The sequence below is a fragment of the Rattus rattus genome, chromosome 6 (genome assembly GCF_011064425.1).
Source record: "Rattus rattus isolate New Zealand chromosome 6, Rrattus_CSIRO_v1, whole genome shotgun sequence".
Taxonomy (NCBI): domain Eukaryota; kingdom Metazoa; phylum Chordata; class Mammalia; order Rodentia; family Muridae; genus Rattus; species Rattus rattus.
The window spans coordinates 88,292,346-88,306,347 of NC_046159.1; the positions used below are offsets into that span (position 1 = coordinate 88,292,346).

The 14,002-nt window shown below is 42.8% G+C and overlaps 2 protein-coding genes across 8 annotated transcripts in view; one reads left to right on the top strand and one right to left on the bottom strand.

The window, feature by feature from the left end:
• Positions 1 to 5,962, top strand: part of Jazf1 (JAZF zinc finger 1) — a 300,528-nt gene extending 294,566 nt beyond the window's left edge. For all 3 annotated transcript variants that reach the window (XM_032906471.1, XM_032906473.1, XM_032906472.1), the window contains exon 5: positions 3,700 to 5,962. In XM_032906471.1, coding sequence (XP_032762362.1) covers positions 3,700 to 3,876 — 177 coding nt within the window. In that variant the 3' untranslated portion in view covers positions 3,877 to 5,962. The remainder of the gene's footprint in view (positions 1 to 3,699) is intronic.
• Positions 5,963 to 7,571: 1,609 nt separating this feature from the next.
• Tax1bp1 (Tax1 binding protein 1) overlaps positions 7,572 to 14,002 on the bottom strand; it is a 55,478-nt gene continuing 49,047 nt past the window's right edge. For all 5 annotated transcript variants that reach the window (XM_032906479.1, XM_032906477.1, XM_032906478.1 and 2 more), the window contains 2 exons: positions 8,900 to 8,982; positions 7,572 to 8,150 (listed from right to left, as the gene is read on the bottom strand). In XM_032906479.1, the coding sequence (XP_032762370.1) occupies positions 7,949 to 8,150; positions 8,900 to 8,982 (285 nt within the window). In that variant the 3' untranslated portion in view covers positions 7,572 to 7,948. The remainder of the gene's footprint in view (positions 8,151 to 8,899; positions 8,983 to 14,002) is intronic.

Below are 14,002 nucleotides of genomic sequence, written 5' to 3' on the forward strand. Positions count from 1 at the left end.
TAACTCCACGTGGCCCGTGAGAGCACATCACACAGGTGCCCGAGAGGCAGACAAGGGGAAATTGTGAGACTCATTGGTTGTCACCCCAGCCCCAGGCTGAGTCTCTGCCTTAAGGCAGTCAGGCCAAGAATAAAAAAAGAGTAGCTACAGACCTGCTCTGGCCTCCGTATACCCAGCACACACACACACACACACCCCTCATAAACTGATCAGTCCACTGTGGTCAAGTCTTCCCCACTGCTACCTGGGAGCTGCTGCCCTGGCTTCTCTGGACGCCCTGAGAATGCTTCCAAATGTGCAACTGGCGTCATTCTTCCTGGACTAAAGCTATCTAAGGGAGTTGTGTTTTCAGAAACAGCCAGGAAAGGCCACAGAACTTGCTGGATCCATGCCCCACTCCCGGTGAACTGCGTCTGGGTTCCTGTGGGTCAGGTTTTAAATGCCCGGCTTCCAATCTTCCCTGGCCTAACTAGGCTGCCGTTGTTCTGCCCTTTTGCTTCTGTTTGTTTGGACCCAGTGCGTCGGTTAGTTTTATGACTGAACTTGACACAAGCAGAGTCATCAGAGAGGACACACCTTGATCCAGGGAAGGCAAGCCTGTGGGGATTTTTAAATTAGCAATCGACGAAGGGAGGGGATAGCACCATTGCGGCTGGTGCTGGCCCTTGGCTGGTGCTCCAAGGTTGTGTGTAAAAGCAGGCTGAGCAAGCCATGGGAGCATCCTAAGCAGCGCCCCTCCAAGACCTCGGCATCAGCCCCTGCCTCCAGGTTCTTGCCCTGTGTGAGTTCTGCCCTCCCAGCTTTTGCTGATGGACTGTTCTATGGAGCCCTCCCCAGATGGCTTCGCGGTGTGTCACCACCATAGTAACCATCGCTCAGACACCACCTTCCAACAAGGCCATGGGAGCAGGACAGGAACTCACCTCAGACTCACTCAGCAGAAGGAGGGCACAGCAGGCAAACGAGATGCACTCAGCATCCATAACCCAGAGAACAACTTTCTCCACATCAGATTCAGGAGTTGAATTTTCCACGTTTCTGGGGGAGTTCTAGGGAGTAAGTCTGGACAGGCAAGTACTCCATCACTGACCTACAAACTGGGAGGTTTTTTCTTCTAAATTGTCATTCTCCCCTTTCCTCTCTCCCTCCCTCCCCAAACATAGTACCCACATCTTGTCTTAGTTAGGGTTACTATTGCTGTGATGTAACACCACGACCAAACACAACTTGGGGAGGAAAAGGTTAATTTCTAACTACAGTTTCATGTAATAGTTTATCATCAAAAGCAGTGAGGGCAGGAACTCAAGCAGGGCCAGAACCTGGAGGCAGGAGCTGATGCAGAAGCCATGGCGGGGTGCTGCTTACTGACTTGTTTTCCATGGTTTGTTCAGCCTGCATTCTTAAGAGACTAGACCCACCAGTCCAGGGGTGGCCCCACCCACAATGGGCTGGGCCTCCCCACATCAATCATTAGAGAAGGCCCTTCAAGCTTGCCTACAGCCCCATCTTAAAAGCATTTTCTCAACTGCTTCCCTCCTCTCGGGTAAGTCTAACTGGTGTCAGGTTAACATAAACCTAGCCGGCACAACCTCCACTTATTTTTTTCTCAGCTCTTAGTTGACAGAGATTGTCACCTGGTTATAGCTGATCTAAGACCCCAGGTTGGGGCTAAGGCCACTGGGCAGTGCGTCTGGGCTGCCTGTAGAGCTGGTACCGTCACCAATGGCCTGCACTCCAGGTAGAACAGCTTTGTCAGCGAGGGGCGGCCGCCTAGGCTTCCCTGCCATCACAGTCGGGCTGTATGAACCTGCTCCTCCAGGCTCTGGCTCCCGACAGGCCTCTTAGCAAAATATGGAGTGGTCAGCCCGAGGCAGGAAGCTAGAGACACAAAAGACCCAGAGCCAGGCATGTGTGTGGGCAGAACCCATTTGTTTTTACTCAGGCCAGACCTGAGAACAAGTATAGCCGCTTGCCCACAGCTCCAGTCACGCAAGGTTCTACCATAGAACATTACTGCAAATCCAAAATGGTGTAACAGCGGCCATGTTTTTAACAGCAATGTCCTCAGCCTCTTCCAATAGTGAGGTGCATGTCGTGAGGTGACATTAAACATTCACGCTGCAATACGTGGCACCATGGACCAGGCAGGCATCGTGATGTACTCCAAATCACACAGGAAACACGGTTCCCTGAAGCTCGAGGCGTCTGAAGGGGGCCTCTGTAGTACAGTTGCTAAGGGCCGGCTTCCTTACCCTTTCAGTAACCCGTGCTCAGCACCAGTGGTCACCGTGCCATCTGCTCCGTCCTCTCGAGACACTGAGACTCCCAAGTACTCCCTCTGCTCTTTCTTAACCTCTGGAGCCTCTCAGGCTTAACCAGATGACAGCGTCAGCTGTCCAGTTTGCTAAACTGGTAAAAGGATCGTACAGTATGTAAACTAGTGAAGTAGTAAAACCAATGGCTGGGAAGCATTCTGCTATGTTTTAATTATTATTTAATTGTTGAGGATTTTTATAAAATTTACTCTTAATAGAGGATTAAAATAATATCCTGTGTCTGGATGGAGATTCTAGAACTATCCCCAGCATAGCTAGTGTACGTGATGAATAGATGAGTGTGGTTTTCAACCACGCCGGGCGACACACGGCAGCTGGGTGTTCTTTTCCACGAATTCCACTGAGAACAGTTAGCTGCAGCACACAGGGAAGGAAAGCCATTCTCACTACAGTCTTGAAAGTGTATTTCATCTAATTATAAAGCTGACCCTGTGCGTTGTAGTGCAGTCTAGGGGAGGCAATGTTAAGGGGAAGCAAGTTTAGCAAAAGCAAAGGTGTAGCAGCTGTTAGCGTGAGAGACAACTGAAAAGGAAGTCTTAAGACGTGTACATGGCGTATACAGAGTGCGCTGAATCAATGTTAGCAGCCTAGTTAAAATGCACACTTAGGAAGGAGACTTCAGTAAACTGTGCATGCAACCTAAAGCCATGGCCCAATGCTGCTTTCGTTACCACAGCGTGGTGTGCGGTTGTAAAAGACGTACTGCAGATATCATCTTAACTAGGACATCCTCAATTATGTGTCTGCAAGTGTCTGTGTGCACGTGCAGGCCTCTGCTGGGGCCGGAAGAGGTGTGAGATTCCCGAGCAATTGTGTGAAGCCCCATGTGGCTTCTGGGGCATTCTGCTAATCTGAACATCCGGATTCTTATCTGTTGCTAAGAAATCCACTCAGCATGTGTTTCTCATGGGACTGACTGGATATAGAGGTTTAAATGCATGGTTTGCAATGCAGTCCATCATCAAAAGCAGTGCCCACGGGCTGTGAGGCAGAGCCAGCTAACTCCATGAGTTCTCAGGTGAGGCCAGCAGGGAACTTACCACCGCTATGTCTTTTCAATCTGCCCTACCCAATTTTTTGTTTTCTTTAGAAAGATATGTCATTGGCCATTCTGAAATATTCACAGGATTTCCAATTAATTCTCTTCCAAGCCAAAAACTGTAGTGAGAAGCAAGGCTTCGAGAAACAACTTTCTTACAAATACCTGGTCTGCACAGCCCAGGACCAGCAAGCTCACGCAAAGCCCACCCTCTGGATGTCATCCAGGAGCTGCTTTGCTGGAATCTGACCCACACTGAGGTTTGCACAAGTGTGACAGCACATTTGGTGACTCCTAATAGGTAATTTTCTGTCTTCTCCACAGAATGTGAACGGCATAAAGTACCACGCTAAGAATGGTCACCGAACACAGATCCGAGTCCGCAAACCGTTCAAATGCCGGTGTGGGAAGAGTTACAAGACAGCTCAGGGCCTGCGGCACCACACAATCAATTTCCATCCCCCAGTGTCTGCCGAGATGATCAGGAAGATGCAGCAGTAACGTGCTGGTCAGAACTGTGCCAAGAAATCCTCACCAGCAGTTGCTGACTTTGAAAACAGCCACCTTTTTCAGGGGAAGCACTCAGCAACCCTTTAATGGAAAATAATTAAATGCATGCTTTAAACTTTTCTGTAATTTTGGAATGATGTATCTTTGTAGTTAATGATTTTGTACATTTGCACATGTAATCATCACGCCCATTTCATTACTTTGATATAAGGTGCTAAACAAAAAAGCTCTAGGTTCTTCAGCACATTTCCCCCAACGAAATAAAACTAAGGGCATGTTGCATATTGTTTAACCATAGTGCAGTGATGTCAACTGGGAGAGAAGGGGCTGGCACTGAGATGTTTTAAGATTGTAATGTGATTGAAGCTTTTCAACACATCGACTCACATAAAACCAAAATAATACCTTCATTATCCAACTGGTTACCATGCCTTACATAATGGAGTTAGTATTTGTGAGTAGAGAGACTTAGGTAACGGAAATATAAATAAGAATGTTTTAACATAATATGCTAAAAATATTTTCATATTTAAATAACATGCATAAAACGTTATGCATAATGTGCTTTTTTTTTTTTAGTTACTATCTTGCCCTTTAAAAAGCTGGAACTCTTGCCATCGAACTTACCAATCATTAGTGTTCTAAATGGCATCTTTGTGCAGAAGACTCAGTTCACTCATTAGTGTTCACATACTCATCGAGTGCCTGCTGGACGCAAGAGACTGAATTTATACCCAATGTTACTTGTGGACCAAGACACCAGTGTCGAAATACTTTCCCCTGAAATGTTAGCAAACACTTAGAAATACTTCAGGGCAAGTTGTGTGTGTGTGAGCTTAGTTACAGCTTCATCAGCGGATGAAGCTTTAAAGCACTTTGTAGTTCTCCATTGCCAACAATTTTGTTTAGAGGTTGCCAATTCTTGCAACGGTTGCCCTGAGAGATCTGTGGTTGCAGTGCGAATTAAAGTTCAGAACGTGTTTGAAAGATCCCCACGCCCCTTCCCGCTCAGTTGTGACTTCCTTTAAGGCACTTTCCCATCACACTGTGGATGTCTGCATCGTCATTAGAAGCGTGTTTAGCTTTAGAAGCCCTTGCCGGATTATGCAGATAAGCCTTACTGACATAAGTGCTTCGTGCAGCAGGTGGTCAAGGAGGAGGACTACTAACCCGCTAGGGACCTACATCGGATCGTCCGGAGCCTCTCACCGACAGTACCATCATGCGTTGAGTGTTCTTTTCTCCCAAGTGCTATTCCTTAAACAAGAGTTTACTGGTGGCCTACTACGCAGCAAACGTTCTTTGACACAGCTAACTGCACACAGCAGACTGGTGAGAGGAGACTCATTCCCTCTAAGATAACCTTCCCCACGCTCCCATCCGACGCAGCCTCACACAGAACTGACAGTGTTCCTCCTCAGTATTTACACTGTGAAGATAATTCTGCTAAACAGATGGGTACGCTGCGACATTAATCCCTCATGCTGAGGGCTTTAAAAATATTTATAAAGATGCTGCCCACTAAAAATGTCCTCAGCTCTGAAAAGTGGTCTTGGTCTTGACTACACAGTGTTAGCTCTCATGGTGTTAAACGGATGATCCAGAATTGAGAATCGGAAGTTGGTGCAAAAGGAGGCCCTACTTGCTCCATACCTACCTACAGTTGACCAAAAAGTTATAGGCTAGCAGCTAATAGTTAGCTTTGCTCTTTCTAGTGTGAGAAACTGCAGGCTGGATCAGTAGTTCAGCAGCTACAGTCATTAAAACAGTCATTGTGCATGTTAGAACCTTTCAGTGATGAAACCCAGTTTCCTCTTCTTCACTGTGACAGTATTACCAAGCAGGTGAGGAAGGGATTTTGTTACACCGTGTATAGTGAATGTATTGTACCGTGTCTGTGAAAACCCTGCTTTAAATTATATTTTCATATGTTTTGTTGGGGACAGAGCACATTAGGTTTGAAAGCAACAAAACTATCAGAACTGAAGGCAATGTACTCACTTTCTGTCAAGAAAAGCTGCTTAATAAATGTACATGAAATCACATTTAAAATAAACTGCCTCTGACCCAAAATAAACACGGCTCTTTATTTTAACTAGCTCCACTTTAAGGACCTGCATCAAGTTTACTGTGGGAACTAAAACATCCATCCAGGACCTGTTAAGCTCCTAGTTATTTTGCAAAATCTAGATACATAAAAGATTTTGTTCCCTTTCGTTTTGCTTTTTTTTCTGTAAATACTGCTTTACCATAAACTTGAGGGTAAAATTCTACGTAAGGTGTTCAGTTAAACAGCCAACAAGATGAGCGACCTCATTTCACTAACAGGAATACTTAAGACCACTTTCAGGTTAGCATGGGTCATACTAACTGGAGAAATGTCCACAGTATACACATGCGTGGAGGCCAAATGTCAACGTCATGTGTCATTCTCAGTCATGTCTCCACCTGGAGACAGGGTCTCTCACTGACCCTGAAGATCAGAGATCAGTCTAGCCTCTGACCAGCACATTCCAAGGATCTTCTGTTTCTGTCTCCCCAGTGATATGTCTGGGTTCTCACACCAGAGCTGAGTGTGGGAACTCAGCACAGCCAGCACTTTACCAAGCCTTCTCCATGGCCCCAAGGTCTCATGTGGGGCATAGGTTGCCCAAGGATATTTTATGAAAAACTCCCCAGGAAGCTGGAAGAAATACCACCGCTGGGCTTGCCTCCCGGGACTGCCTGGCAGCTGGCGTCTGAATGCCTCATGCTGGCCCACCTAGAATCTAGGGTAATTTGAACCTACAGCCTAGACTTAAGTAACTTTTCAAATACACACACTCTTCTGTATCAGCAACATGGCATGCAGCAGGTCACATACAGCAGCCCAGAATGCTACCAACTCTGAATATTTGCTTAACATCTTTAATCTAGTTTGCTCAGAACAGGTCTCTATTTTACTAACTGCTAAAGCAGCACATGAAAAGCACTTTAACATTCCCACCATAGAAAGAGAAAGGTAGGGGTGTGTGTGTGTGTGTGTGTGTGTGTGTGTGTGTGTGTGTGTGTGTGTGTGTGTGTGTGTGTGTGTGTGTGTGTGTGTGGTGTGTGTACACACACACAAGACGCATGCATGCATGCACACACAGGGTGCCGAAAATAAAAATAAAAATGCAAACGCAGCAGTGACAGGACAGCCCTCCCTCCACACTGTCCTCCTTCATGTTAGCACACAGCACGCTGCAGAGCTGTGACTGAGAGACCCACTTGTTGGATCTGGGCTGTGCATTCTGTTTTCTGGTCCCTTACTGAGGACCGTTGTCTCCAGGGTGTGTGGTCATCAGGACGATGTGAGAAAGACCATGGTGCACGGTCTGCCATCCATGCCCCAGGTCATTTACCGAGGCCATTTAATGACAAGAGATGATGCCTTGATTTCTCTTGAGCCATTATAGTTTATACAGTTACAATTAGTTATGAATACAAAGTCAATCATTTAAAAATAGTCATCAGAATATGCTAAAATTTTATCATAAAATTAACTAAATATGCCTCACATTGACTCAGAAAACCAGGGTTTCACATATAAAAGTTTTCTTCAACCTTGCATCTCATTCTTCATGCAGCTCCACATCTGAGTAGGATTTTAAAATCATTTCATTGAGTAAGGGTTTTTCTATATTCAAAGAATGATTTCACAGAACTGTTATGATCAATGCTTTTATTACATAATAGTAGTCATGCTCAATCACCAAGGTGAACAGGAACTTGTAAATCTGATTGTGCTAGGTAATTAACTATTACATATATGTTTTCAATTTTAACATTAAAATAACTCCTGTGTTCTTCATACACTTTTGCTAACTGAGGGTAGAGATAGAAATGCAGAAACTCTTTCCTTAAAGCAGACAAGGTTAACAGATTAAACCTGTATTTATTGTAGTCAAAGCTGTACCCTGGCCCTACTGACAGCTTGCTCTAAAGTTCTCAATCAGGGCATCAGGCCCGCAGTCTCCTTAGCCTCTATCTGAGTTTTGGGTTGTTTTTTTAACTGCTAAATTTTACTACCTCTCACTAAAAACTAGTCGAAGTTGAGAACATTCTGATCAAAATGGGTCTGGACATGCCTTTCAAAGCCCTGCTGGTCGTAGTCAGGTGGGAACTGCTCGCTGCACATTGGGCACACCTTCCAGTGACTTTCAACGTGCTCTTCAAATTTGATCTGATCATAGTTAGGAGGGAACATTAATTCACAGAGGGGGCACTTCTTGTGAACATCAAAGCTTTTAAAGAAAGAAGAAAATAAAGAATTAGGTAATGTTCTAATTAACTTGTAATAGCACTTGTCGTGCACGAGTTGAATTAATTAATTAGCTATTTATACTAAACAATTTATCCTCAAAGTCTTTACAAGTTTGGTTAACCTTTTTCTGTTTCTAGATTCTTGGTAATATGTACAGGATCTGTCTTTTTAGAAAACCACTATTAAATTTAGTTTTACAATTGGACTGACAAACACCAAAATTTACCAAACTCAGGCATTCTGTGAAATGAGTTTACTGGAAAAACTTCCCAACCAAAACGGTCTTGTTTCATTTTGTTAATTGCAAGGATGAACAGAACTCATCATTTCCCAGTGTCTAACGGGTTTAACAACCGAAGAACCTAGGGGGCTTCAGGAGCTCACGCTGCTCTTGCAGCCCCTCTTGGTTCACAACTGCCTGACCTCCAGCTCCAGGAGGTCAGATGCCCTTTGCTGGCCTCTGTGAGTGCTTGAACTCCTGTGAACAAACCCAAAACAGAACACACAGAATCTAAAAGTATCTATTTCAAAGTCTTTATGCCTCCAGCTCTTTATAAGATGGAATGCTGACCCATAAAGGTAAGACAAACTGAATGGTGGAACCCTGAAGGAGACTTACGTTCTGTATGCTGAGCTCTGGGCAATGTGTTTTTAAGAAGCTCCCAGAAACTAATCTAGAATCACTTGTCTCACATAATTCTATAAAATTCTACAAAGGAAAAAACTGACCTGGAATCAAAGCAGAAGCCTGCTCCATGACCTCGTAAATGCTGATTTGCTGGATCAGGAGGAATGGGCACATTCTCATCTTCCTGCAACAAAACAAAACAAACCAAAAAAAACAGGGCAACTTTTTGAGAAAAGTGAAACCAAATATATGAATATATTCAGGAAGCTCATATGACACTTAAATTACACAATTTGGTTTTTAGCTCTATTATTATTTAAACTTTCCCATAAACACACACTTGAAAGAATTTATATAGAGTATTTCAGTAGGGACGAATAATGTGACTTGTCTGAACTATGTACTCCTCCCCATTTCCAGGGCATGCACTCCAAGTCCCATAATAGATTCCTGAAAGTGAGGGTTTTCTTCCATTCATGTTATGAAAATCTTTAATTTACAAACAAGGCCTGGTAAGAGAGGTTAGCAAAAGCAAAGTAAAACAATGCTGGAGCATGAATTTGAGCTCTATTATCTCAAAATATCTATGTGTTTCAACTTTTTGCTGTGGTTTGCTTTTTGAGACAGGGTTTCTCTGTGCAGCTCTGGCTGTCCAGAAGCTCACTCTGCAGACTACGAGACCCACCTGCCTCTGCCTCCCAGCGCTGGAATTAAAGCGTGTGCTACATCGCCTGGCTTGTACTTCAGCTTTAAGACAAAGAACTTTATGGATGTTTCTCTGGCATATCCAATTGCCAGCACCACTTCTTAGTGCTTTGAGCCCATCATTACGTAGTTACTTGAACACAAACACCTCAGTCTGAAACTTCTACTAAGTTATTAATGGACACAGAGCACACACAGGCAAAGACACCAGACAAAGACGTGACTTAACCTTTCACGAGATTTTTAGCGCACTACTCTAAACTAAATGCAACTAACACTTAGGAATTACTTCCAGGCCACAGCTGACAACTTATAAGTGAGACCACAGGGAGGGGAAGACAACCACTAGCAGTGTGCTCAGCGGGAACACTGATGAAGCCAGGCCAACAGCAGGCCTCTCCAGGCCTGTGTGTGCATGGCTTTGCTGGTTTTTTATAGCTCTAACGAGAGGGGACCACGTTCCAAATACTGGAGTCTGCTTCTGTTCCAATCATTCCCATCTCGTCATTGTTGACTTGCAATACTCTTTTCGGTTAAGATGTTTATAGACACACATTATACACTATTCAGAAAACATGAATATAATAAAATATATGAGCTTATGGGATACATTCTTGGATTATACACACTAGCAAGATGAATTGGAAAACACATTTAGCAAAATCAAAAGCCAAATCAAACCATGCTGACAGATTTCAAAAAAATCTATAGAACAGCGTTCTAATCACAAAGAAAGCACTAATGTGGATTCCCATGCCTGACCCGCAGCGTCATTTTTAGATCTATTTGTACCAATCAACAGCCAAACACAGAAGCTCACTGAACACAAAACAAAACAGAACCAAACGCCTCCTTCCTTCAAGTCTTCTCGGCAGCTATGACCTGCATTTACTGCATTGTTGCTGGGTAGTCGGTCACGCTAGTGCCACAGCTGCAACTAATGCGCTAATCATGCATGCCATGGGGAGAGGCACAAGAACAGCAGAGTTGCTGGGAAAATGCAATGAGAATAAAGAAAAGCAGAGCTCTTCCACAGAGGCACACCACTTGCCTGTTACCTAATTTCCCTGCTTGAAAATTAAAATGCGTTAAAGTCTCAGAGTCCGTGTGTGTCTGACTCTCTGCTTCTCTTTCATCCACCTCTGTGCGTGCATTTTCCTAAGAGATAACTGAGTGACAAAGAAAATAGGGCTAATAAAACAAAATTTACATACAAATAAGATTATATGAACAAATAAGACATGTTGAACCTGTCATATTTCTTATCCAAGCCACTTTGATTCCAAGTGGGATTCCCCAAGCTCCCAGGAATAGGACTTCTAGCCACGGTATCTGAAATACCGGATCTGCTTACTAAGTAATACTGACAATAAAATCTCAAACTATTTTCTTCAGTTTTGTAAAAAAAAAATTCTACTGTAAAAACATTAAAGAAAATGAAGGGGAAAAACAAACAGGACATTTTTTGGCATTCTAATCTTGAATTCTTAAAGGCAAATATTTAAACTAGAATACAAGTTTTTAAGGGATAAAAACATAATTCATTAACCACTTGCCCCCATTTTAAACTGCCAACAGCTTACACCAGTTTTGTAAGCAACCATGAACCAACCAATGAACGGTACAGTATAAAGACAGTCTATCACTTGCCATTGCCCTGCTTGTTAAATACTAGGAGGAAAGAGAATAAAAGCAATTTCTACTTTCTAAGCCATACATAAATTGTCAATAATCCTAAATATCACTATCTTTTAAAAAAGAAATTCTAAGGGTAGCACATGTCTGTCATCCTAGCACTTGGAAGGCTGAGGAAGAGAAAGGCCTGGACCGCACACCAAGCAGGCTCTCAAAAGCACTACAGTAGAAGTCCAGTGTGGTCACACACCCTGAATATCAGCACTCGGAAGCCAAAGGCAGGTGATCTCCAGGAGTTGAGACTGCCCTGGTCAACATGCTTTCCAGCCAGTCACTACAAAGTGAACCTCTGTCTCAAATAATAAATAATAAATATTGAACTCTGGATGTTACACTGAAAGACAGCAACTTCTTTTTCAGGACAGAGTTTCACTGTGTAGCATTGGCTCTACTGGATCTCGCTTTGTAGACCAGGCTAGCCTCAAATTCACAGAGATCTATCTGCTGCCTCTTCCTCCCAAGTGCTGTATTTAAAGACCTGTGCCACCACCACCACAGTTAAAAGCAATTTCTTACGAAGTAAGAAATGACCTCTTTGGAAGATAGCTTGAACCATGAAGTATGCAAAGTCTTCAAGGCAGCTACCTCCTGTAATTATAATGTATAAACTCATATTAATATACGAAATGATCAATCAGATCTCCACTTAAGAATATGTTTACAGCCATAATGGACTCATTCCAGGACCACTTCCTGAATGAACAGTTCATACACTGAATCCTTCTGAAGAGTGTGCTTCCCAGAGAAGAGGAACCCTAAATTCTAGTAAACATAAAATCTTATATATAGTTTGTACATCTGTCTTCCAGTTGAAATATATAAACTCAGGAAAATGGGCTGTTTCTTTTTCATTATATTTTTATGGTAGATAGACATTAAGTAGACTAGACTCACATAGAAAACAATTAGAGAATGGCCCCTTTGGTTTTGCTCTAAGATGGGCGATACAGAGCTGGGTAATGACCACTTGAACTTGCAGTAATCATCCTGCCTCTGCTGAGATTATATGAATATACCACCTCACCACTGAGTGGCTTTTGCAAAGTATTTAATTCTTAGTATATAAAATAGTGGTTTTTTAAAAAGATTTTTGTCTATTAAACTGAGATGAAAGAGAAATTTTAAATGTAGTCCCCTTTAAAAAAAGAACTGAAAACATGTTGAATGAATCAGTAGTCTACAAAAAAAAAAAAAAAGTATGCTACAGTCTATCCTTTACTTTATTCCCAAGTCCGTGTCAATGAAAATGGCAGACTGGATTGGGAATGACACTATTAAGGCAGACCCTTAATAGAATTAGGGGATGAAGGGTTAAACACAAAATAACTCAAAAATTGGAATGTATTTTAGTATTTGATCACATAAGTTAAAAGAATGAAATATCATTGGTTAATTTTTAAAATAATAAACTTGAGTCCAATCATACTAGAAATTGAAGATGAATAGTATATTGTAAAGCCGTCTGGGCTGTTAAGATGCTGTGGTAGTCTGAATGAGAATGGTATCAACGGGCTCGTATACTGAACAACTGGTTTTAGCTGGAACTGTTTTGGGGGATTAGGAGGTGCATCACTGGTGTGGACCTTAAGGTGCTTTCTGTCTTGTGGTTTCTGTATATGAGCTCTCAGCTACTGCTGCAATGCCATGCCTGGTTCCTGCCATGATGGTATGGACTCACTCTGTGAGACCGTAAGTCAGCCCCAATTAAATGCTTTCTTCTGTAAGTTGCCTTAATCATAGCATCTTTTTACAGCAGCAGAACAGTAACTAAACAGAAGGGTCAACAGTAAAGAACACTTGTTTTTCCAGAAGACTCAAGTTCAATTCCTAGCAAACACATCTGTTAAGCCCACAATTACCTGCAACTCTAACTCCCGGATATCTGACACACTCTTCTGGTCCTCAGGGTTATCTGCATATATGCCTATGCATGTATACACACAGACACAGACACAGACACAGACACACAGACACACACACACACACACACACACACACACACACACACACAAAATGGAAGTGTAAAAAGACTTTTTAGAAGGTAATTCTAACATGCTTATACTATAAATGGTCCTTTAAAAATAAGCCAATTAGGGGTTGGGGATTTAGTTCAGTGGTAGAGCGCTTGCCTAGAAAGCGCAAGGCCCTGGGTTCAGTCCCCAGCTCGAAAAAAAAAAAAAAAAAAAAAAAAAAAAAAAGAAAACAAGAAAAAAAAAATAAGCCAATTACAAAAAAAAAAAAAAAAAAAACCAACAAATATTTTATGATTACAAGAATACCTAGAGTAATCATTCAAGAAGACCAATCAGAAGTGTGGTTTTTTCAGGACAAGGGATGTGCTTAATGAGAATAGAGTCTCTGCTTTTCGAAGACAAAACTCTGGAAACTGGTTGCTTAGGGTGAATTGTTACAGAATTGTTTACTTAAAAATACATTAAGATCTGGAGAGATGGGTCATCAGTTAACAGCACTGATTACTCTTCCAGAGGTCCTGAGTTCAATTCCCAGCAACCACATGGTGGCTCACAACCATCTATAATGGGATCTGATGCCCTCTTCTGGTGTGGCTGAAGACAGTGACATTGTACTCACATACATGAAATAAATAAATCTTTTTTAAAAAACGGTTTTAAGTGTGGGGCTGAGAGCTGGCTCGGTGGGTGACAGTTGCAGAGGGCCCAGGGTTCTATCCCAGGATCCACATGATGGCTCACAACCGCCTGCAACTCTAGCTCAAGGGTATCTGTTGCCCTTTTCTGGCCTCCTTAGGCAGCAGCCATGCACGTGGTAAACAGACATGCACA